Source organism: Anser cygnoides, chromosome 2 (genome assembly GCF_040182565.1).
Source record: "Anser cygnoides isolate HZ-2024a breed goose chromosome 2, Taihu_goose_T2T_genome, whole genome shotgun sequence".
Lineage (NCBI taxonomy): Eukaryota > Metazoa > Chordata > Aves > Anseriformes > Anatidae > Anser > Anser cygnoides.
In genome coordinates this window covers 146,721,004-146,746,740 of record NC_089874.1, presented here as the reverse complement: position 1 = coordinate 146,746,740, position 25,737 = coordinate 146,721,004, and the positions used below count along the sequence as shown (strand labels likewise).

At 33.5% G+C, this 25,737-nt stretch overlaps 1 protein-coding gene across 4 annotated transcripts in view; it reads left to right on the top strand.

Annotated features, from left to right (window-relative positions):
- Positions 1-25,737, top strand: part of CSMD3 (CUB and Sushi multiple domains 3) — a 712,079-nt gene that overhangs the window by 525,400 nt on the left and 160,942 nt on the right. For all 4 annotated transcript variants that reach the window (XM_066990669.1, XM_066990670.1, XM_066990673.1 and 1 more), the window contains one exon: positions 9,167-9,283. In XM_066990669.1, the coding sequence (XP_066846770.1) occupies positions 9,167-9,283 (117 nt within the window). The remainder of the gene's footprint in view (positions 1-9,166; positions 9,284-25,737) is intronic.

The window sequence follows — 25,737 nt, the reverse complement described above, 5'->3', positions numbered from 1 at the left end:
AAACATGAAAGTAATGTTTGCTTCTTGACTGCAAAAATAAGAGAGTTTATTTCTCAGAGCTAATGGGAAAATAAAATGGAAACTTTTAAATGTGATTTTTAATACAAGAAAACAAAATAGTGTTAGATTGCTGGATTAATGCAAGAAAAAAATACTTTTAAATAGCTGAATCTAAGTGCCTTAAATCTGTCTTTCTGATACTGAATACTTTCTTCAACTCAGCAATCTGAAATGGAGCTAATAAGAATTTCTGAGTCTGTACTGATGCCAATGAAGCACATGTGAAGGTCTTCCACACGTAAAGTTGGGCGACCTTGCTTTATTTTCACTTTATGGCACTGCTAGAGATTGAGACCAATTAACTTAATGAATTCAGAGTATTAAAATCTTAGTAGAAAAATAGCTGCTATGTTCTCTCTTCTTCAGAGAGTAGATACTTGTTCTTTGTATATCAGTTCACTCCTTGATTTAAAATATATGTATATTGAAGATATTTCATCTTCTTCAGTTTAGTAGCTGAGAACTAAGCTCTCCTGAGTGGGAATAAATATATCACCGCCCCGACCCCTTTGTTCACAGCAACTGCTTAGATGACTAGGCAGTTATGTATTAGAAACCTGGAATTAAGCAATATGAATCTGTGGCCTCATCTACAGAATAATCTTCAAAGGTGTTTCTTTTACTGTTTGAGAGACAGGTGCTTTCACATTTCTATCCTAGGGTGAGATGAATCATCCTCTGGGGGAAATCTGTTTCTTTTCAACTTTACTGCTTTACACATACATATCTAAAAGGAGCAACGCTTTGTTGTTATTGTTTTCGTGGATGATTTGTGTTCCATGATTTTTCTTTTTTTCTCAGATGTATTATTGAATTGTCATATTTAATTTGCTACTGTTTTCAGAATGACCCTGTTAGCCTTTAAGTAACTCAAGAATTTAAGTATTGAATTGAGAAGATTGTTTTTACTTTTTGCATTTTAATTTATTTTTTCCCTATTAACTACAGAACTACATTTATTATGGTTACTATTGGTTTGGGTGAATAATGGCATTTTATTCTTTAGTCAACTTGCTACTTTGACTTTTGACAGTTTATTATCTAATATTATTGTCTGATATTTATTGTCTAGATATGAATCCACTGGTAAATTTAGTTACCCATGAATCCAGTTGAAAAATGAAAGGGGAGATCATTTAAAGAAGACTTTTAAAAGTGCAGAATTCTATCTGTTTAAAATTAATTTAAAATCTGTGTTACAAACATAAACAGCAGCATTAGCAAAGAAAGTTGAGATGGAACAGATTACAGTGACTTTAGTTAATTTATCACTAGTTGTCAGATCTCAAATTTAGAATTAAATCCCGTTAAAACTGTTAATGTAATTTCTTTTCAAACTGCCAATATGCACACGTACTCAATATATTGCACAGTAAATGCCTTTGAGACAGTTTATAGTCTTGCTTAACACTGTTGCTCTTGAAAACCTTAGGAGTTACAGGTTTTCATTCTAATATTGTGATAATACTCTCAGATAACTCAAGAAAAAGCTAATTATTTGTAGCTGTGATTCACTGCCAATGCTAGAAAATTAATTTAGGTAAAGGGACACCTTAGGGATTTGCAGTTTGGTAGCAAACAGAACACCAATCATATTTGGATGCATAATGCGGTACTTAGAGGCAGATTATCCCCTCTTCCCTCCTCACCCTCTTCTACCCACCTTCGAAAATAATGAGAGTTTTATTCTCAAATAAAGTTTCAGGAAATTATATCATTTACCATCTCTCTAGTAATAAATAGGTTGCTGGGTTTCTGCACTCATGAAATTAGTTAGTTTTAAAAACTCAGATAATTTTAACTTTTGTCATCACAGTTTTGTTTGTTTGTTTGTTACTGCTTAATGAAAATATGTTTTTCATATGCTCTTGTCTACTAGGGTTATGTAACAAAAAATATTCTCAATGAGAACCCAGCTGAATTGTCAGTCAAACACCTTGGCTGTTCAAACCAGAAATGGCACTCTTCATAACATAATAGGAATGATTCGTCCTTAAACCAATAAGAGTCCAGAGGTGAATAAACAAATAATACAAAAGTTATATGGCCTCCAAAAAAAAAAAAAAAAAAAAAAAAAAAAAAAAAAAAGAATATATATAACATATATATATATTTCTTATTGGAAGAGATGCTTATTTCTTATAAAGAGATCTGTAGATCTCTACATATCTTTCATTTATATTTTCTCAAGAGATGTTTCCAGTCTTGCTAATGTAGCTAAAAATGTGTTAACTTTGTTAATCTCTGACTTATTTTTATTTTTACACATCCATCATGTAATGTTTTTTTCCTCCTGCTTTGTCAATAAACTTGAAAGAAGAGGGTCTTTCCTCAGAAGACCCTGTTACTGACAATTTTATTTTCTCATGTTTTTTTATTCATTTTGCTGTTGATAGATAAATTGTTTTAAAGAGATTGTTTTCCTTCAGTTCTAAATATCATGTCAAAACATTGTTGCAGATGGTAGACTTGAAAAGCATTTTAAATTTTTAACAGTTACTGGTTTTCAGCTGTTGGAAGCTATAGCTTTAGTGTACTCTTTCAGAAGAATTAAACTGTTGTCAGGCACAAGGTAACTGCAAAGACTTATTCCACCTCCATTTGTTATGAGCAGAAGCAGTTTCACTGCAAGGGCATTAGCACAAAATATTAGTTGTTTTTTTTTTTTTTTTTTGCTGCTAGAAGGCTCCATTTTCAAAGTTTGCTATGTTAACTCGATTGTGAAATAACAATAAAATATCACTTAAAGAATGCAATTCAAAAAAAAAAAAATTTTTATTTTTTTTTAAAACTTTTAAGCTTAAAAAAAAAAAAAATAAGAGACAATAACATTTCAGTTAAATGAAGGAAACAACTCATTATTCATTGTTCCTGAAGTGAGCTAGACTCCTGGAATTCTCATGGAGTTCTTATCATCAGCTGAAGCTAGAGATCTCTGGTGTGCTGGGAAACATTAATGAATTTATGTAGAAGCTCCTCACCACCCTCCAGCTTTCATGAGCCAGACAGAGTCTGTATCTCATCTCTTGTTCCAGAGGCAAGGAACATAAAGGCAATGTAATCACTCAATGAGGCTTTCATGAGCCACATATACTTCCTCCAAAAGTAAGAAAGAAAAAAATAATAAAATAGTGCATTAAACATCACTTAAAAGTCTAGAAGACCATACCACACATGACATTAATTTATACCACTGCTACACGGTGATTTTTTTTTTCTTACAAAAAGCTATTTGGTGCTTTTTAATAGGAAAAAAAAAAAAAAAGAATTAAAATTCATAATTATCTGCAATTAAGGTATTTTAGATTTTTAGATTCAGAATCTGGTAGTGCATCTGTTAAACAGTGACTGTCAAGATCCCAAATTTCAGCCTAATTTTGACCAAGTTACTTTTTAGTTTAACTGCTATTCATGGCTGAAGCATATATTTATTTAATATCTGATTATCCTTAACTACTAGACATTTTGACAGCTACATGTCAAAGACTTTGGTATTAAATAATTCCTGATTTGTAGCTCTAGCCTGACATTTAGAAATGGAAAAACTGTATGGGAAAGGATTTTGATCTATAAAAAGTGGCACTCTCACTTTTCAAGTTTTCTTATTTTTCTCTCTAGTACTTTGACAGTTTAAATAAGAGCACAAGATTTTTCTCATATGTTTCTGCACTCCACTGACCATATAAAATAGACATTGATTAACTCAGCCAGGACAGAAAGAGTGACATTTTAAATTTTTAGCTAATTACATTTTTTCCAGGAAAAAAAAAAAAAAAAAAAAAAAAAAAAAGGACAGAAATGAAAAAGCTGAAAATTTGCTAATAGGTAGTATTTTGTCTATTTGGATAACAGACAGTATTCTGAAGGAACCATCAGCTGTGATCACATTCTGCAGAGGAAAATTTTAGGATATGGCCCTTCTGCTACATCTCAGTTCATATCAGAAAATTTATTTCAGACTTTCCATACACTTGGCAACAACAAGTAACTTCAGTAATCTAATTTTAAGGAGCAAATCATTTCATTATTTAAGAAAATGTTTTAGAAATTCTTTAAATTGAGTGTGCCAAAATTTGTAAGTAAAAAAGTAATATAGTTAAATTTAATAGTCACTAATCATTTAATTGAGAACATATATTGTATCTAAATTTAGGCTAGAACAATTTTCCATTATATTTCATATCTCATATTCAGCTATGTAAAATCTGCTTCTCGTACCTTTAGAAAAACATTTATTATTCATTTAAAGACTTCAAGGAGTGGAAGCTGAAGCACATTCAGATGCAAAGTTATTTGAATGTGTTTTTTTAATTGTTGAGGTTAGTTTGAAAAGTAATCGTTGATGAATTGTTACATAAAACAGTATAGGAATAATTCAATTATGTGATTAATTGAATTTTATATATTTATATACACTTTTTAAAATAACAAAAAAACACAAGCTGAAAGTTAGTTGTTTTTTTTTTAGGAGGTACTTTCAGTCCTTCTTGAAATGTATTAAATTTTCTTTCTCCTTACTAAGCTACACAGTGTCAGAGTTCCTTGATTCTTTCCTTATAAGCCATGTTTTCTTGACTATATAAGTTTCAGAACTCTTCCAAATTGTTTATAATTCAGATTCATGAAAGTTTTTGAATTTTGAAAGTGTTGCCTTTCGTGGGTTTTCCCATTTTGCTCTTACTTATCCATGAATCTTTTTGCATGACGAGTTTTATCTTTCAACATGAAATACTATCCTTCCTCTTCTAGAGAAAAAAAAAAAAAAAAACAACCCATCAAACTATAACAGGAAAGTCTGTGGTTTTAACATTGCCAGCACTGAAGAAATATATCCTTTTCTCATGCTACAATTAATTAATCAGGAGTGATATATCTACATAACCAATAGTAAAAAGGTGAAGTACGCTTTCTTCTCTGCTTGGATGTACTTAATCCATTATGACAGATATTTATATCTTTTATTCTTCCAGGAATCACCAAAAAAATCAATAACTTCCCCAAAGTAGTTATGAGAATATCTAAGCTTAATGGGTTTTACTAAAACTGTTGGCAATTATTCCATCTCCTATTGTTGGTGGTAGAAGAGAACAATTTGTTTCCTTGATCTTAATCTCCACCACATCTTGGAAAAGTGATCAGTCTGCCCATGCCCATGCCTGATTATTTTCTTTCAGAAACTAAACATCCAATTCTTTAGATCACAACAGATCTAACAGATTTATTTTTTTTTTAATGCCAAAACAAGACATGATGTTCCTATTTATTTTTTTCTGCAATATGCAGACACCTGATTTTGGTTTGCCATTTGTACATTTGCTAATATTCCTTTTCACATTTAATACTCAGAATTTCTCTGTATTTAATTTGTTATGTTTATTTTCAACTTTTATAATCTCTCCAATTTATTTTACTCAGTCAGTCTTTGCTTTTGTAAGTTTCTGAGTTCCTGAGGGCATTTCACCATGTCCTGCTTGTCTCTGTTTTAAATAATAATTTTAAATACTATTAACATATATTGGCCTGAAATACTTTCTCATATTTTAAATCAATTTTAATTGCCATAATTAAATTGTATTATGAAAATTAAAAGAGATGACAACATGTAATGTTTCCATTTTCTTTCTGCTATCATTTTCTTTGGTACTGCTTCCTGCTATGTAATGCTACTCTCTCTGTCTCTCTCGTTTTTCTTCTCTCTCTGTATTTGTTGGTGCTTGTTGGTGTGTTATTTGTTGTTGTTTGTTTGTTTGTTTGTTTTAATTATTCCTAATGTATTTCTGTATTTCCAAGCAGTGGTTAAAATACGTATTCATATGTCAAATTGTCTTCTCCACATTGATTGTATTGTCAAAACAATTTCATATGCTTCAGCACATTCACATTCACATTTGCAGAATTGCAGAATGATCTCCACAAATAAGGTATCTATAATTTGGAAGTTCAGAAGAATTTTGCCTACCCTTTTTATCTGTTAAGATTTCCTTTGCATGTTTTTTATTTTATTTTATTGTGGTGTTGTATTGGTAGTTATACTTATTTTCTTGTTATCTGTATATTAGTCTTAACCATTACAACTGAAATCATTAGAACTAATCTTTTGGGTTAAAAAGGGTAAACAGAATGTCATTTTACTTTAACTGACTAGAAAAAGAATAATTAAGTATTTAATGTATTCAGTTATTTAAAAAGTACATCATGTCACCAATGAAGTATTTTACTTAAGCTAATCATTTAGGCCAACTAAATATTAGGTATCCTAGTCTAAGTTTTGAAACAGTGACCCTCTAGATAAAAACTCAGTATCCTATTATCAGTTCTTCAAGTTACATTTTTCTTTCTTTTTTTGTAGAGCTTATGCACTGTTATTCTCCATTTTTTATCATACTTGTAGCTCTGTAATCAAGTTTATCTGCAAGACATAAAGCCATATCGCACCATTCAGTTTTAAATGGTATTCCCTGTTGATTCCACTGAGGAATGCAGCTTAAAAATGAATGGTGCAGTATGACACTTAAATCTGAAATTAAAATTAAATTGTCTCAGATCCTATCTGCAGAAGCTAGCAACTAGGTAGTCTGAAAGCAGTAGTAGGAATTAAAAGCTTCCAGAAGCAGAAAAAATACTTGGTAGAAAACACGTGAACTTCTCCAAAAGATTAAGACATCTGTGCTTTATTCTCATACTTAGGCCATTCTTCACAGTTCTTTTACTGAAGTTTTTCTTTGTGAGTTCTTTCTTTTGTTTAAACTGTGAAGACATGATAGAAAACATGAGCAGTAAGCACACGGCAGGGGCTTTTAACCCTGTAATGTGTTCATGGAGCTGTAGAGAATTGTTTTTCATAGCAGTAGTTAGGCATAGACTGCAGGGATTTGTGTTTCTGCTGTTATTTTAGCTCTCTGCTGTGATCATCTAAATTCCTTTTCCAACTAGTGTGTGCTGAAATGTAAGGAAAGTGCTGATGGTAATGCATTTTATATTGTACTATTTACTAATGCGTTGCCACAAAAAGGTAAAATTTAGTTCTTTGACGTACAAAGGGAACTGAATACTAATAATCAAGGTGGGCAATCTTCTAGATAAAAATACTTATCAATTTAAGACAGGGAGTGGGTGATACTTCACTGTTGTTATGATAGGATGTTTTCAAGGGCTGCATGGATTGCTATTTTATAAGAAAACATAACATTACGGTAAATTCAGCCATTAATTCTTAATAATGTTTAAAGAAAATAATGAGAAATGCATCAACGCACCCTTATCCCATTCTTATCACAATCAACTGCCTTTCTCTCTCATTAGTGTTCCATTGATGATCCTGGAAAGCACAAGGACAGCATACTGAGTATTATGGCATAAATTAAACTTGGTGGGAAGAGCCTGGTGACTGGTGTTTTTATGATGCATGATTACAGGCTCTTCAGAAGGTATAGGCAGGGCAGGCGAGACTGGGGGGTGGTGCTGTAGGTAACAGAGAGTCTGGACTGTATGGAGCTTGCAGGTGGCAATGACACAGTTGAGAGGCTCTGGTTAAAGTTTAGGGGAAAAGCAGGTAAAACATGCTATCGTGGGAATCTGTTATAGGCCACACAATCAGGATGATGACACCAATGAATTATTCTTTAAGGAACTAAGGGATATCTCTAGATCAGCTGCCCTTGTCCTTAGGGGTGACTTCAACTGGGAATACCATACAGCTAATGCAAACAGGTCCAGGAAATTCTTAAAGCACAATGGTGATAACTTCTTGGTAAAGATACTAAGAAAGCTGACAAGGAAATTAAGCTGAAATTAATAAAATTGTGGAAAACTTGCAATAATTTTGATTTTTATGCCTTTGAAAAATAATGTATTTAAAATTTATTTATGGAAAAAATGCATGCTTATTTAAAAGAAGTTTTTTTGTTTGTTTCTTTAAATTCTGATACTTTATACTGATTTTTTATAAAGATACTATAGCTACACTAATCCATAGCTTGTATTTAGTATGACAAGTAAAGAGATAAAATCTTCTGAAATAATAGTAAGAAAAATGTCTTTTTCTTCAATATAATTCATAAAGTTATATTTTGAGAGCATACCACAAAAAAAGTAGATTTCTGTATGTTTAATATAGGACACAATGAGTAGTACTTATTCTAGGATCGCACTTAAGTCTTAATGGAAGACATATATGTATTTAAATGCATATGTTACCATTAAACTCAAAAAATGTTTTATAGTCTGAAATGGTTAGGAGAAATATTCTGAATAAATGTCTTTATTCCTTACAATAGATTCAGTTACTAAATTACAAAGTGTATATTAAAAGCAAGTCATATCCATAGGAAAACCCTGACACTTACTACTACTTCACATAAACGCACCTGAACATCTGATGAAGAAAGAGAAGAAAAAGCCCTGTTTCTTGCTTGACAATTTTGACTAAAGCCAAATGCTAACTTCTGTCGGTCTTAGAAAAATACATTGTTGTAGTAAATTGTATTGTTATTTTTCTCCCATTTTATCAATTACTATAGCTATTAGTGGCACAATAAACATGATATTTGTATGATAAATAAAATTGTTCGCTCATAACCTTATATATATCATCTTATAAATAAATGAGATATAAATAATTGGTACATCATGTTCAGTCAAGGAATTCTGACATTCTTATTTGGGTAGTTCCATACATTACTTTGAATTATGAGCCTATTGGCAGGAGTAAACATTTACTAGTGTGCTGATGGGATGCATAATCTATGCCTTTATCAGAATATAAAGCATTGTACAAATGAATAATAGTTTTGTATGCTATGAATAATAGCACACTGTGTCTAAAGCACATCATTATTTTATTAAGATGCTTGATAAATGTTAAAGAGAAATAATAACTGATCTGGCAAATAGCAGAGTGTCATCAGTTCTCTTTTGATATATGAGAAACTCGAGCATACTCAGTACTTCAAATGATACATAATTTTATCTAGTGTAGAAGAGGAATACATTTTACTGTTATACCATATACCAACATACAGCACATCACTTTAGTTGTTTTTTTTTTTTTTTTTTTTTTTTTTCTGATATTATATTATATTAAAAACTGCTTATCTTCAATTTCTAGCACCCTGTGGAAGCCGGTCAACAGGCTCTGAAGGCACTGTATTATCACCAAACTACCCTAAGAATTACAGTGTGGGTCACAACTGTGTTTACTCTATCACTGTTCCTAAGGAATTTGGTAAGTAGATTTGGTCTCATTCAGATCTTTTTATCACTTGGACGTTTTCAACACTTACGGATGAATTTTGTGATTGCTTTAATGTTAAATATACTAATGTGAAAAAGTTATTTTAAAATGATATTTCTGTTTATACTTTTTGTCTAACATTTTTATAGTGCACAGTTTTCTCATAATACTTGCATTTATCCTTATCTTTTGAAATAATTGCCATTCATTTATTTTTATCTCACTTTGACAACCAAACTGTAATTTAGAATATTGTTTTGATTATAGCCAAATGCATTAATGTTGTCTTTCACCCAAGACCATGTGCCAAAGATCTAGATAGTCATGTAGCTCCAGTAAGTCCAAATAAGCAGGGGAAGGACCATTTATCTGAAATGGATGATAATATTGCTTTCATAATCTTGGCTTATCTGAATCATGAGGCAATGTCAGTCTTTCCTTTCCTGAAGAACAAAATTCAAGCAGCGTGCCTCCGTCTGTTTTTTTTGTAGATTTCCAGATCCTCAATCAAAACTTCACTCCTAACCCTAGCATTTTTTATTTCTGGTGATAGTATGAATCTTTTAAAGACAACTTCAAAAAGACCAGCCTTTTAAATCACTGTTTTATCTGTCCTTATGAATGATTTTATCTCACTTTATTGTTCAGTAGTGCCTTTGATGACTACTGAGAGCTTGTTGTTCACTTAGACTCCTTGGTAAGCAGTGTGCCACGTATTGAATATCATTTATTCCTTAAATATCTGTACTTAGATTTATGCTTGATTATGTAGGACTTAATTTTAATCCACTGCTTCTATTGCTGTTCACTAAATAACAGGTGCCTGCAGATGGGAATGGGCATTTATTAATGTTCCTTCATGTTATTAATCTTCCTTCATAATAAAGTAAAAGAAGCATACACTTTTGACCTAGCTAATCTGATTTAGATAAACTGGAGAGATTATATCTTGCCATTTCCATCAGTCTAATACTTCTTAGTTAGTTAATGCCACAGATGAGGACACTCAAAGAGCTACAATTTCTGTAATAAAGGATTCATTTGAAATGTTATTGCTCTGTACTTTGTATCTTTGACATTCTGTATGGAAACGTAATTTTGTAACTTCTGCAATCAGAGGATAAAAAACTTGAAGACAGAATTCCCAAAATAAGTTATGGAAATGGGGGGAAGGAAACCACACACATTACTTAGCATAGAACTTTCTACATAGTTACTTGGAATAATTTGACAAATATTTATTTTCTTCCCACAGTAAGCATGTTAGGAACAGTATTAAGAAATTCTTCTTGAGCTGTTCACAGTGCTAATATAAACAAAAACGCTATTATGAAATTGAGAAATCACAATTTAGATAACTAACCCCGTTATAAAGGAATCAGTGAGTTATTGGGAATATGATATGATAGCTCTTTTGCTGTCCTGTCTCAGGATGGAACTTTTCTTTTTCCTGTGCTTAAAGAGCATACTGTGACAAGAACACCAAGCACGTGTAAAATATATCATGAGAATTTTTAACCTGCTTTTGTGAAGACAGAAAATAGAAATACTTGTGTGTTTAAAGGGAAAGGTAATAAATATACCTGGCAGCAGACATTCAAAAATGAGGGTGATATCATACATTGAATAGGCCAAAAGAGGTATTTCCATTTTAGCTGTTTTTCTTCCATGATACTCCTACATTAATAGGGAGCAGAAGTCCTTTCAACCAAAAGCTCAACTTTTAAAATGTGAGTCTCTGGTTGAACTATATAGTGCTCTGTGTTCCTTTTTTCTTTTTCATTTTTATGTATTGTTCCTTTATTTTTTTTCCTAGTAACAACCATTACAAACAATTCTAATAGACACATCACACCTAAGAATATGACTTTATTTAACACAAAAATTTTGACCACCATTTAATCTTAACACATTTTCCAAACTCAAGATAATTACTTGTCTCAGACTGAAATTTTAAAGAATTGAGTGTAATGAATATGCTTGATCTAATGGCTTTTATCTTTATCTCATTGCAAATTATTCAAATATAGTTGCAGAGAAGGACATCCATACATTTTTAATGCTGAGCTCTTTAGGATCAGTTTTAGGAATTGTATTACCCATAATTCTATTATTTTGGGTTCTGATAGAGAACATTGCATTAACAAAATAGTTTGCATTAAATTATATTGCTTTGATATATATGGTGTAGGGATCACTCATTGACAGGATGGTCCCCAGGAAATGCTATGTGGATGTTTTGTGAATGAAGCCTTTAGATTTCATCTTGAATCCATTTGTGCTTTATGACATGTAGATTTGTCATTAATGATGGCACAACAGCTATTAACTGAAAGAAACTTTTGTGAGAATGAATTGGTATTTCAGCAAAGCTGCTGACATAAAATAATTTTCAGTAATTTACATAAAGAAACTAGCAAAAACTAATCTTCCATAATCTTCCTTATCATTCTGGCTTTCAATGTGAAATACAGAATTCAAATATTTGCTTAATGGAACTTCTCCAGAAACTATTTTTGCATCCAATACACTCTGTGATATCTTAAAATAGATCATAATTCAAAAATCATTAGACAAGGTCAATATAGGAAAACACACAAACAATGGAACTATATATTAAATGTGCAGGAGGAAACTCATTGGCCTGGATTAGTTTTTGATGGAGTGAAAGGAAAAGCTATTTCATGTACAGCTTTTCGAGTTCTTATGCTCAAAATTCTGTGGAGAAGTCATTGCAGTGTGGACTTTTTTTTCACTGTTTCATTATTCTGTCATGCAAAATCACAGTTGCAATATTTCATACTGTGACAGGTTTAAGCTAGAAGATAAATTATTCACAAAAACACACAGTATGCCACAGGCAGTCTTTTGTAAACATGGAAGACTCATCTTCTTTGATGCCCTCCCACTGACACATTAAAATGGTGTAATGATTGTTAATTGTTCAACACTGAAATCCAGCACTGGTTACAATTAAAATGCAGATATTTAAGATTTTATTTTGTTTTCCTGATGCACATGAACTACTGTGTATGCTCTTCTCTGCATAACAGTGTGGTCTATACTCCTGTTTTAAAATTAATATTACTATCAGTAAAATAAATTTTATATCATCTTGCCTCAGCAAATGGATTTCCTTTCTGCTAGAGTAAAAAGATAAACTGAACATAAACAGTAAGGTATAGAAATGTGATTTAGAAGTCATGCTATCAGAAAATTAGGTAACTGCTCTTTACCACCACTGAAAAATTTGAAATTTATGTCACAGCTTTTTTTTTTTTTTTTTCCCCTAAAAAGAAGCTTAAAAACATGCATATGATTGGGAAATATTCTAGTTTCTATGGAGACTATATTTGCTTTACATTTCCAGCAAGATCTAATATTAAAGGAATGGCAAGCACTGTATTGACAAACACAACATCATTTTGCAACTACATTTTTTAGAATTTTGGCAGTGAAGGTAGACCTAGTTTACTGCCTTAGTGTAAACAGGGAATTTAAAATCAGCTATTTTCTTCAGAGCCTGAATAACAGTATAAAGCCATATATACTTGCTTGTGTTCACAGACATCTTTTCCTTGTGTCTTTTCTGGATTTTTTGTGTTATTAGACATCAATAAATTATTGTTAATAAGCAATTGAGAGAAGGAAAACAAACAAACAAACAGAACTTTTTTGTTTGTTTGTTTTATGAAAAGATCCTTGAAAGAGTAATTTTTCTTTTTTTTTTTCTTTTTAATTCTGGAAAGTACATTCACATTCTGCCAGTAAAAACACACGAAGAGCAAATAATACTGTCAACATGTGATTTCCAGTAGACAGTTCACTGTATCTAGAATCATCAAACAACTTAAAAGCCATGTCACACTCGAGTTATTTCAGTACTCATTGGAGTTTGAACTCAGTTTACATTTGCAAAGAAAAAAAGATAGTGAAGGGCAGATCATAAGTAACAGCATGTCTCAAGTGACAACCCCACATCAAGAGGGAATAAGAAGCAAGTGGTATTTATGAAAATACTTAGCTGAGTAAAGATTTGCTTTTAATAACTTGAATCCATCATCACTGCTGTGTGCATCTTACTTTCATTTTAGAAATGTGACAGACATGTATAGAATGACATTTTTAAAAAGTGGAGGATTTAACTCTCCATCTTAAGTTAAAATGGATGGAAATGTCTAGCTTTAATATTTTCAACCAAGCAATACTCTGCTGAATGGGAGATACAGATCATAGAAGGCAATATGAAAAATAATAATAATAAAAAAAAGCTGCCATAGGTATGAAATTTACTCTGTGAACCTTACTCTATTTTCACCCTCTTTTCATACAAGTAACCAATTCAAAGTCAGTAGGACTTTTGATAGGAATGCATTGTCCAAACAATGGTCACTTGTCAGTAAAATGGAGTAAAACCACTAAGATTGCTCCAAATGCTTATATGCCCAACTCCATAAAGTCTCAAGATGCTAATTCCAGGACAAAGGAAAGATTATTTACTGATTGACTAAAACCAAAAATCATAGACAGCTTGAGCCCCCCCCCCCACCCCCCCCTTTTTTTTCCCTTGGCATTCTTTCAACTCTATCACCCTATTGCCTTTTATTTTTTTTTAACACCATTCTGTTTCTGTGAGACTTTCAAAGGATCTTGTACTAGTATCCATAAACATAATGTTTAGTATATTCTTAAAACTGAGCTTCAAGAGCTCAGCATTAAAATGTGTGGAAGTCCTTTTCTGTAATTTTCTATGGACAACTAACTGATCTTCATTCATAAGTGGTAGTGTCATCTGTGACAGAATTTAGGAATCCTGGCCAGAACTAAGACATCATTGTTCAAAAGGTATCAGGGAGACACAGAAGAATTTTTTTTCTTTCCAAAGATAATAAACCTAATTAAGTAATATGCAATCAGACATGCAATTGGTAAAGTGTTTTTTTCTTTGTTGATTGGTTAGTTTTTCTATGATGTAGTACCAGCATGTACACATATTATACCAGAAAGGAAACATTTGCAGCACTAGTGTAAATGCTGCATTATGTTGATTTAGCTTGTTGCCAGAAAATTTTATTTGAAAATTCTCTGAGTAGACTGACCTGTGGCTGGTACTTGACTTTTCATGTGATTGTTTTGTCAAGTTAACTTTGAGAGATAGTGAAGAATACTGAAGGGGGCAATACTGAATGGCATCAGGTTGCCTAGAGCCAGAAAAATGTGTAAATTTTGTGCATTTACTAGAAGCATATAGTACACCCTTCTCTCCCCCAAGTGGAAATTCAATATTTGTATTGTGTGTTCAGTATACACTTAATGACTGAATATACATTTATTGTACAGTATTTTGAATAAAAATACAGAATAAACTACCTGTTTGAAACACACAAAATATTTTTAAGGCTTGGTTAACTTTTTACTTAAAATTATTATATAGCTATATAATAAATACTATGAAAATGCATAGGATGTAGCTGATTATACTCTGTATGTGAAAAATATTTTCACAATTTGATATAAAATTAATTGTAGGAAATTATTTTCCTATTGACGTAAAAATATATATATATTTGAAGATTTGGCATGTTTTAATGAGAAAGTATCAAAGGTATATAGTTTTTCATTATATCTCAAAAACAGAGCTAAAATATTATTTTTTATTTTCAGTCTATATGAATAAGTTAATAAAAATATATTGTATGAAGATACCTGATAGGTAGTGAATATATATTTTTGTCACACTTTTAATATTTTCACACAAATTAGTATGTTACCTGCTCTCTTTAAAATAGCTTAATGTTGCAGTCTACAATTTTGGAATAACAAAGATGAGTGTAAGTTATATAACTCTTAACTTCTGCTTTGCTTTTCTAATTCAAAGCCAAATGTGTGTCATTTAGATGTTGACTATATAATTTAAGGAGGTGCCAGAAGGTCGTTTCACATCACTTTCCACTTATCTATGAGTCTCCTAGGTTTATTAGAGCAGGGACTGGCAGGTTTTATATACACAAACACACAGCTGGGGAGTATTTCATTCATTGGTTCAATGCTTAACATGTTTGCCAAGTGAGCAGATGTCAGTAAGGCAGTCATCATAGGGTGACTTTTAAAGGAGATCAAACAAGTCAGTGTGTTTTTGAAGTAAAATTTGAAGAGCTATTCTATTTTAGTTGCTTAATATGATTTGAAATTTTTTTCCAAAGCTGCTTTTAGATTTTTTTTCAATAAAAATGATTAATTTTGGCTCAAACCTTAATGGTGTTTTTAATATAATAATATCGAATTTAAAACAGACCACTAACGTTTAAGTTATTGAGTTTGATTATAAAGATATGTCAACAGTATAGCTGCCTCACTAATAGCCTATAACAAAGTGCAATGATGATAAGACTACATCTGTGGTATTCAAAGAAATTAATTTCTTCAAAATAAGTAAACTAATGTGAGTATAATGCCAATGAATTGATAAAAGATTTCTAAAAAAAACTGGCGCGGGGGGTGGGGGGGGAGGCAGTGTGACTCCAGCTGCTCCAAATATTTAATTATTAAAACTTGTTCACAGCCTTGTAAAAGGTTGTTATTAAAACAGCTGAAATTCATCTGGGTTCCTGACTCCAAATGACAGACGACAGACTACATTACATTTGTCACTTATATGCTTTCTAATGCATGTTGCTGCCCTGAAGAGGAGACTGAGTTGTGGCTGATATTCTATACAGTTCTGATTTTTGTTAAGTTCACTTCTCAGGTCAGGAATGAAGTACTTTAATAACACAATACCAGAAGCCTTACCTGCCATTGATTAAATCATTTTTAACCTGTAGTTATGTTTATAAAGCAGGTGTCATTTTTATTCTTAATTTCTGTATGAGTGAGAAGACTGCTTTCTCATTCCACAAGATTGGACAGCATGGGGTTGATTAGGAAGTGCAAAATTACATGCTTTTGATCCACAAACTTCAGAAGCATTCCCCCCTCCTCCCCTATAAATGTCTGCACTAGAAGAGAGCCTTTCTCATTCCTTCATTTGGAACAAGGCCACAGTCCACCTCAGAATACATCAAACTGCACACAAAGCCAATGGAAGAGAAAGTAACCTTACTTCATAGAAACCTATGATTCAAAGATCAATTTTCTCAGCTAAACTGTGGAAATCTGTACTTCTTCTCTTAATTCCTAGGAATTACAGATTTTTAAAAAAGGAGGGGGAGGGGGGCAAAGGTGGAGGGAAAAGGGTTACATCAATCTTTCCTGATGTGAAAAGACCTTGTGATTCTTCTAGAACCATTAATTTTGCTTATTTGACTGCATAAAATCCCAGACATCTGGAAAGGTCATTAGTGCTCCTATTTACAAGAAGATGTATTTTGGTTGATAGGGTACACTTCTCAAATGATAGAAATAAGGTTTCAATTTCCCTTAGCCTAAAGAAAGTTTAAAATTCTATTCAACTACTCTGACAGAAAGCTCTTTAACTAGTAGGCTATGTAATCTTGTAAAAAAATGCAGATCATAGCCCCACAAACCTGTCTGGACTTCATGTAAGCAAATAGCATTCTACTAGCAAGATTGCTAGGTTTTGCCCTGTACCTCAGTTATTAAGTTTTGGAAATAACTCTTCCTGGTTTCATAAAAGGAATGACTAATCATTACTTAGCTGCTCATAAATGTCACTAGATGTGATTTAAATAATCTGAAAACTTTAAAGTGAAATGTATTTTCAGTTGCCAGAAGATATAAGCCATTTTATCAGACCTTTTCTTCTTCTTCTTCTTTTTTTTTTTTTCCCTTTCTTTCTGTATTTTTTTCATCTTTGTAGCTGCAAAAAATCATTAGTAAAATCAGTCTAGAAGAACAGCTGAGGAATCTCCAAGTGCCTGCTCCATGATATAGAAGTTTCACTGAGAGGTATTAAGGGACAGAGAAACATGGCCAGGAAATCAGTGAGGAGTCATTGTGCAATCCAAGTTTCCATGTTGAAGTATGCTGTATTTCAGGGAAGGAGTTAGTTGGATCAGGCTAAGATCAGGGAACTGCAAAAAGATCCTCTTGCAAAAGTCCTCTACTTATAAATCTTTCTAGTATTAGGCCCTGCTCATGTAGTTATAGCCCATGTTTTTCACCTTTCCTCTGCATTATATTCGTTTGGATATAAATCATTACTCTCACAGGTAAATTTATCTGCATTGACTCAGGTGTCTGTGTTCACCACTCTGTGTATATAAATACAATCTTCAAAATTTCAGTATTTATCTGAGTGATTTTCCTGCAATTGCCTTTGTTTAGAAAAGAAATAAAAAAGTATTTGCAGTTCTCGCTAAACTTTGCATAGTGTTTCTTCCATTTGCAGTCCCGACTGCAGAAGTGGGTGATTATTCTGAAGTCTTACAACCAAATCTCTGAGCACTGTTTATTTTACTGAAGCAAGTAGGTTGCTTTCCTGTCTGTATCCAATTATTTATTTATAGTCACTTAAAAAGAAGTGTTCAAGTAAATTTTGGGATAGAACTGAATTGCATCTACTCTATTAGCATAAGTAAATTTCAGGAAAATGTGGTTAAAGCCTTCAAGGAAAAAAAAAATAGAAACCAGACACTTGCATACATTTTATAGCAAAAATAAACTTTTGTAAGAATTTAGAATTGGAAATGTATTTTGAGAAACCATTTTAAAATGCCAAAATGCAGCTATTTGCTTTGAGTTGCTACGTAGAGAACACTTTGGGTTTCTTCTTTGGGACAGGTGTGCAAAGCCAGTGCACGTGAAGAATAATAGTCCCAGTGTTTCTAGGTTCCGCCTGAGGTGTGTCAGTTAGACCAGAGTATGGAAGTGGACTTCTGAATAGGAGAAGTAGTATATATGCATATATATTGATGCATATACATATGCATGTATGTTGTCAAAGGGTGAAGCCTCTCTGAAAGCAACACTCAACTAGATGAGACTTAATAAGCTATAACTGATTATATTATTCTATTATGCACTGGTAAAACAATGAGATACACTGTTATCATGGGATGAGACCTACCAATGAACAAGGCTCAGATTAAAGATACCTAGACTACATCTTTCCAGGTATGTTCAGAAAAGAAGAAGGAGGAAAAAAAATGATAATAAAAATATGTTATATATATATAAACATTACGAAAGAATTAGCCTAAGGTATAACGCTGTGAGTACACATCAGGATTCCAAGCAAGACTCAGGCACATCAAGCATTCGGTCCAAGTATCGTACTTCTCTTTATGGTGCCAGTCATTGCTTGACTAGAGGAGCTGGTGTTGTGACCAGTATGAGTGTGAAGTTATATAAAAGGCAGAGAACAGCAGCCTCGAACAAGAAATCACTATCCACCTGCTAATCGGCAAATAAAGGTGTTATCCATCTATGAATAGAATAAGAATATGACAAGGATGCTATCCAGTATCCATCACATTTGAAAATTCATGCCAGTCTGATGAAGTACCTAGCGACAGGAAAAGGGGAAACATAACCCCCATTTTTAAAAAGGGAAAAAAGGAAGATCCAGGGAACTACAGGCCATTCAGTCTCACCTCTGTGCCAGGCAAGATCATGAAGTAGATCCTCCTGGAAACTATGATAAGTGGATAGACAACTTGGTGGATAAGAAATTGGCTAGATAGTCAAATTCAAAGAGTTGCGGTCAATGGAGACCTGAACATCTGACAAGTGGTCAAACCCACAGGGGTCTGTACTGGAACCAGTATTATTTAACATCTTGGTGACATGGACAGTGGGACTGAGTGCACCCTCAGCAAGTTTTTGAACAACACTAAGCTGAGTGGTGCAATCAAGATGTTGGAGGGAAGGGATGCCATCCAGAGGGATGTAAAGGGGTAGAGGTGGACCTGTGAGAACCTCATCAACAAGGCCAAGTGCAAGGTCCTGCACCTTGGTCAGGGCAATCCCAAGCATGAATGTAAATACCAAACTAGGTAATGAGTGGATTGAAAGCAGCCCTGCAGGGAAGAACTGGTGGATGTAAAACTAAATATGATCTACAATGTGTGCTTGCAGTCCAGAAAGGCAGCCATACCCTGGGCTGCTTGAAAAAGACTATATCTAGCAGGTTGAGGGAGGTGATTCTTCACCTCTACTCCACTGTCATGAGACACCACCTGGAATACTGTGTTAAGCTCTTGGGCCCACGGTAGAAGAGAGACATGGACCTGTTGTAGCGAGTCCAGAGGAGGGCCACAGGGATGATCAGAGGGCTGGAACAGCCCTATGAAGATAGGCTGAGTGTGCTGGGCAAGTTCAGCCTGGAGAATAGAAAGTTCAGGGGGGCTTAAAGGGACCCTACAGCAAAGACGGGGAAAAACTCTATCAGGAAGTGTAGAGATAGGACAAAGTGTAACACTTTTAAACTGAAAGAGGGTAGATTTAGATTAGATATTGGGAAGAAGTTCTTTACTCAGAGAGTGGAGAGGCACTGGAACAGGTTGCCCAGAGAAGTTGTGGATGTCCCATCCCTGGATGTGTTCAAGACCAGATTAGCTGTGGCTTTGAGCATCCTAGTCTAGTGGAAGGTGTCCCTGCCCGTGGCAGGGGGGTTGGAACTAGATGGTCTTTAAGGTCTCTTCCAACTCAAACCATTCTATGATTCTGTGATTTTACTACATCCACCCTTCTTTGTAAATATATTTTGAATTATGTCATTGAGTGCTATGGTTCTCTTGTGACTATCACACCACAATTTCCACTGTAACAATATTATATGCAACACTGAATGAACCTCTGCTTTTTGCTTTAATACTTGAGGCCTGCTTAGATCTGTCATTTTTAAATATATGTGATGCTGGACATCTACTTGCACTTTTTAGAAATTATCAGTCAATGAGAAATGGGTTTCTACAAAAACTGGTTTTGTTTGTTTGTTTTCGGTTGTTTTGTTTTGTGATTTTTTTATTATTTAGTCACCAGGCCAAACTGTTATTTCTCCAAGCCACCTGTCCCTCCAGACTCTTCCCTGGCCCTTGTAAAATACCATGCACCCTTAACCAACTTCTGTGCTTAGAGAATAGTAAAAGACCTCAAAATATTAACAAATACTAGTGAGATTTATTAAAAATATTGATATATCGCATTATGTTGCATGGATAATTCTGGCCATAATACCACTTCGGGGGTTATTTAATTTTAATCAAATAGACCAATTATTTTAATCAATTAGACCAGTATGTCTGGTAATTTATAAGAAACTGTTATTTTTCCTCTTTCAATTTAAGTATTAAAGTAAAAAATTAAGTATTAAAGTAAGTTTATGTCTTCCTTTTGTATGTCGTGTCAAATATTCAATTTCAATTTAATTTTAAGATAGAAGTACAGAAAAAAAAAAAAAAAAACTTGAAATTAGTTTAATTTTCTCCTAAGGTAAACATTCTTATTTTATTTACATGACGGATCCACCTTATTGTTCTTTTTCCTCTTGGGTTTATTTATATCATTAGCTGTTATTTATATCATTAGCTGTTAAAATCAGATTGTTTAGAATTAGTAGACTAATGTGGAAGAGGAACGCAAGTGTCTGTATTGCTGTAGGATGGCTATTTTGTTGTTGTTGTTACTCTTTTTTTTTTCTTTTGGTAGAATGTTCTTTTCTTCTCCCCTTCTTGGCAAAAAAATTCTCAAAGGTGGTCTCAAAGTAGTTACAAACTTCACAGGTATTTAGACATCTTTAGGGTTTTGTTTATTTATTGCTAACATACAAATACAGTATTAAATCTGATTTCTCTGGTGGTTTAATTTCCTGTCATAGTGTCCAAAACCAGATCTGAGAAGTCTTAACAGGAGCTAAGTTTTAGCATGTTTATGTTATATCCAAGGACAATAAATTTTCTTTTCAGCTCATAATTGAAGTTGTTCAAATTTTAGCATTTAATGATTTTGCTGATTGTTTAAGAGATCAGACTGTGAACAGTCTGACTGTGAAATAATAAGTACACTAGAAAATACAGAGCAAAGGAATAATTGTACTTCTGGTGATATCGAACCTCAAAAATGAAAGTCAGTTTTGTTCAGACTTGTAGCTTTTAGTATTGTAAATTTGAATAATTGATACTCATACTGAGATGTGTGATAAAATCCTCAGCAGAAATGAAAGACAAAGTATTTTAACATACTGGCTATAGATGAAGTCAATTTCCACTAGTCACTCAGGTTTATAAAGTAGTTTTACTCATACTATTGTGATAAATGCAGAGCAACTAACATGAATTAGAAAATAGATTTGTGAAAATTTTCAACTTTATAATATTATTACAATTACTAGCATTATTAATTATAATTATGAAAATCTGATATTTTCAATTAGAAAAACAACAACAACAATAAACATTTATAATAACATACTTCTCATGTTTAGAATACATTCTCAACTATTTCTGTGCTGATTTACCTCTAGTAATGAAATGACAAACTTATGGTTAAGCAAGATTAGTTTTTTTTCCACAAACAAACAAAACAAAATTCTCATCTAGGTCTTGAAACATTTTTTGAGTTCACATTTCACAAGTTTTGAGTTCACATTTCAGTTACAGAGTTATGGAATTAACACATCTGTTTCCAGACTGGAAGCTCTGATGAATGGTTTTAGAGATTGTAGCTGTGGAGTTCTTTTTCTTTTATTCACAGCTATCAAATGACTGTAATATTTTTTGTTTGTTTCACAGTTTTTTGTTGTTGTTTTATGACAGTTTATTTTTTATTTTTTTTATTTTAGATTATAAATATGAAGGAATTTTTCAATGTTTTATTTTCCTAGTTTTATTTTCTAATCTTCTGCTGGGATTTGTTTTGGGTTTGCTTACTGATGAACAGAAAAAAATAATTATTCAAGTGTTAATTTCATCCACACCATTCAGTAAACTGAAGTGATAATTTGTTTCAGATGAATGAGCTGATGAATCATCTGAGTTAAACAATAACATTTACTAGTAGGATAATAAAAGATAATTATTAGACTCAGAAAGCTGTTGTAATTTTAATTAGTAGCTCTAAATTAGCTGCGAGATGATTGAAGAACCAAACAGCTTTTTCAAAGTGACTTTGCAATTAAATCTAGAACCCAGAAATCTAGAATGTATACAGATACATAATTAATAAGATGGCTTGAATTAAAACTGATATCTTCATAAGATTTTTTCTTAGTAGTACACCAATTTAAATAGCATTGCTTTATTATTATTATTATTTATTACAGAGTTAATTTTTTTTAGTCCTTATATTTGTGACGTCACGTCATAATGCCTTTTGTCAAATAATGACTTAAAAAAAAAGGTTATCTTCTCCATCTATTAACTAAATATTCTGTGAATTAAAATTCACAGAAGATGAGATAAAATGCTGTACTGAAAATTACACTGATTTTTCTGAAATGTAATCTTCTTTCATATTAAATGTATAATTTTATATGTTATACATATGGTAATTCACATACAATTATTACAGTAGTTATACATTCTAACTTAAGGAATCAAAATTATGTCTAGTACTTAAGAGTTTAGTGTCTCTGGCATACCTTCATAAGGAGTGTTGAGAGAGTCTTAGCCACAAATTTATTAAGGGGAGACTAGCCTTCAAATTTATGCAACTTATTTAAATACCTCATTAGCCAATTACATGTTCCCTTTACGTATATATATTTTTTATCATTTTCTTACATTGAAAAATAATTTCTTACCAGAACTACAATGAAGAGGCTTGTAGAATGCAATTAAGTTGACCTTCAGGTTGTTTGTGTCTTTGGAGATAATAGTTTTATGAATAGTTTTGTGGTTATAGTCCCAATAACCACCAATTAATATATTTTTTTCTTGATCTGTCATTTATAGGCATATTCTTTCTGTCATATATTGGCTATTGTTATTGGGCAGGGACACATTCCACTAGATCAGGTTACTCAAAACCCCAACCAATCTGGCCTTGAATACTTCCAGGGATGAGGCATCCACAATTTCTCTGGGCAACCTGTTCCTGTGCCTTACCACCCTCTGAGTAAAGAATTTATTACCAATATCTAATCTAAACCTACCCTCTTTTGGTTTAAAGCCATTGCTCCTTGTCCTATACTGTACTTCCTGATAAAGAGTCCCTCTCCAGCCTTCTTTTAGTCCCTTTTATGTATGGGAAGACTGCTTACTATAAGGTCTCTCTAGAGCCTTCTTTTCATGGACGCTTCTCATCAGGTCCCATGGATTTGTGCACCTTTAGGTTCCTTAGATGGTGACAAGCCTGATCTTCTACAGTAGTTCTTTCATTCTTCCAATCCCTGCCTTTGCCTTCTGAGACTTGATCTGTGTGGCTAGAGTATATGCCAGTGAAGACCAAGGCAAAAAAGTCATTTGGGTACCTCTGCCTTCTCCGTGTCCCGGGTAACCAAGTCTGCTGTTTCCTTCCTTCCTCCCACAATTTCCGTAGTCTTCCTTTTATCACTGACATTCCTTCCAGTTGCCCTTGATGTCCCTGGACAAATTTAATTCTAAAAGAGCTTTAGCTTTCTACCCCAATCCCTAGCTGCTTGTGTGATTTCTCTGTATTTCTCCCAGGCTATCTGTCTTGTTTCTACCCTCTGCAGGCTTCCTTTTTCTGTTTGAGTTTGGCCAGGAGCTCCTTGTTCAACCATGCAGGCCTCCTGGTCTTTTTGCCTGACTTCGTTTTTATTGGGATGCATCACTCTTGAGCTTGGAGGAGATCCTTGAATTAACCAGATTTCTTTGCTTTGCCCCATGGTACTCTACCAAGCAGATACATGAAGAGGCCAAAGTCTGCTCTCCCAAAGTCCAGGGTAGTGAGCATGCTGTTCTCCCTCCTCACTTCCTTCATTATCCTAAATTCCATCATTTCATGGTCACTGCAGCCAGGGCTGTCCTCAACCTTCACATTCTCCACCAGTCCCTTCTAATTGGTGAGAATGAGGTCCAACATAGCACATCTCCTCATAGGCTCTTCTGTCACTTGGAGAGGGAATTTATCATCAATGAATTCCAGGAACCTCGTGGATTGCTTATGCCCTGCTGTGCTGTCCCTCCAATGGATATCAGGGTGGTTGAAATCCCACATGAGGACCAAGGCTTAAGAACGTGAGGCTGCTTCTCTGTCTACAGGGGACATCATCATCTTGGTCTTCCTGATCAGGAGGCCTGTAGCAGTGTCCCACTGTAACGTCACCTGTCCCTGCCCTCCCTTTAATCCTTACCCTTAATCTCTCTGTCAGTTTCTCATCCATTCCCTGCCAGAACTCCATGCAATCCAACTGCTCATTGATATAGAAGGCAATTTCTGCTCCTCATCTCTCCTGTCTGTCTTTCCTAAAGACCCTGTATCCTTCCATTGTATCCTTCCTTTCCTACACTCTAGTCATGGGAGCCATCCCGTCATGTCTCTGTAAAGCCCCTGCAGGCATGCATACATCTCTAACTTCTCTTGTTTATTGCCTATCTATGTGCATTAGCACATTTAATTTGGGACCCCGATGAGGCTGACTTACTGGCTAGAGTGGCTGGACTTCCTTTGTGCTGCTCTTCAGGTGCTCTCCTGCTGACCCATTATCCTCCTCCAGGCTCTGGGTTTCTGTCACTGACAATGGCATGAAGCTGGGAGGAGCGGGATGGAGTGAGGTCCCCCCCGTCCCCTGTCCCCCCCCCAGCTTTAACTTAAAGTGCTCTTCACCATCTTGGCAAGCTTATGACCAAAGATGCTCTTCCTCTTCTCTGAAGGGGGGTGGACCCCATCAGCCCCCAGCAGACCAGGTTTTTCAAAGTGAATCACATGGTCTAAGTAGTTAAACACCTTTCTGTGGTACCAGTCCCATAACTATCTGTTGACTTGCCAGATTCAACTCGCCCTTTCAATCCCCTTTCTCTTGACTGGGAGGACCGATGAAAAAACCTACGTGTGCTCCTGAGTCCCTTACTGCTACTTCCAGGGATCATATAAATGATCATATAAATATATATATGATCATGTAAATATATATATATATATATATGATCACATAAATTTATATATGATCACATAAATATAAATATAAATGCTTAAAGTTTTAGAAACCAAATTTCTGTGGAAGAATGATCTCCTTAGGAAAAGGCTATATTCAACTTCTGTACCTTGTTTAGAAAGGCTTTTAATAATTAGTTTTATGTCCTTAATGTATGAAAAAAGATACTGTCATATTATTATATAACTTATTTCTGTCATATTATTATATAACTTATTTCTGATCATTAGTATTTTTATAGTTTATCTTGGCTCCTATAGTTATGACTAGTATTATATAGTTTCATCCATCCTATTGTAAATTAAACTGGACTAAATATGCTGGACTATGTATTTTAATAACAAAAACTAGCTAGGATTCCCTACAGTTTTGATTTTTAAATTTAGCCATAACTCATATTCATAACTTATTTTACAGATATTCCTCC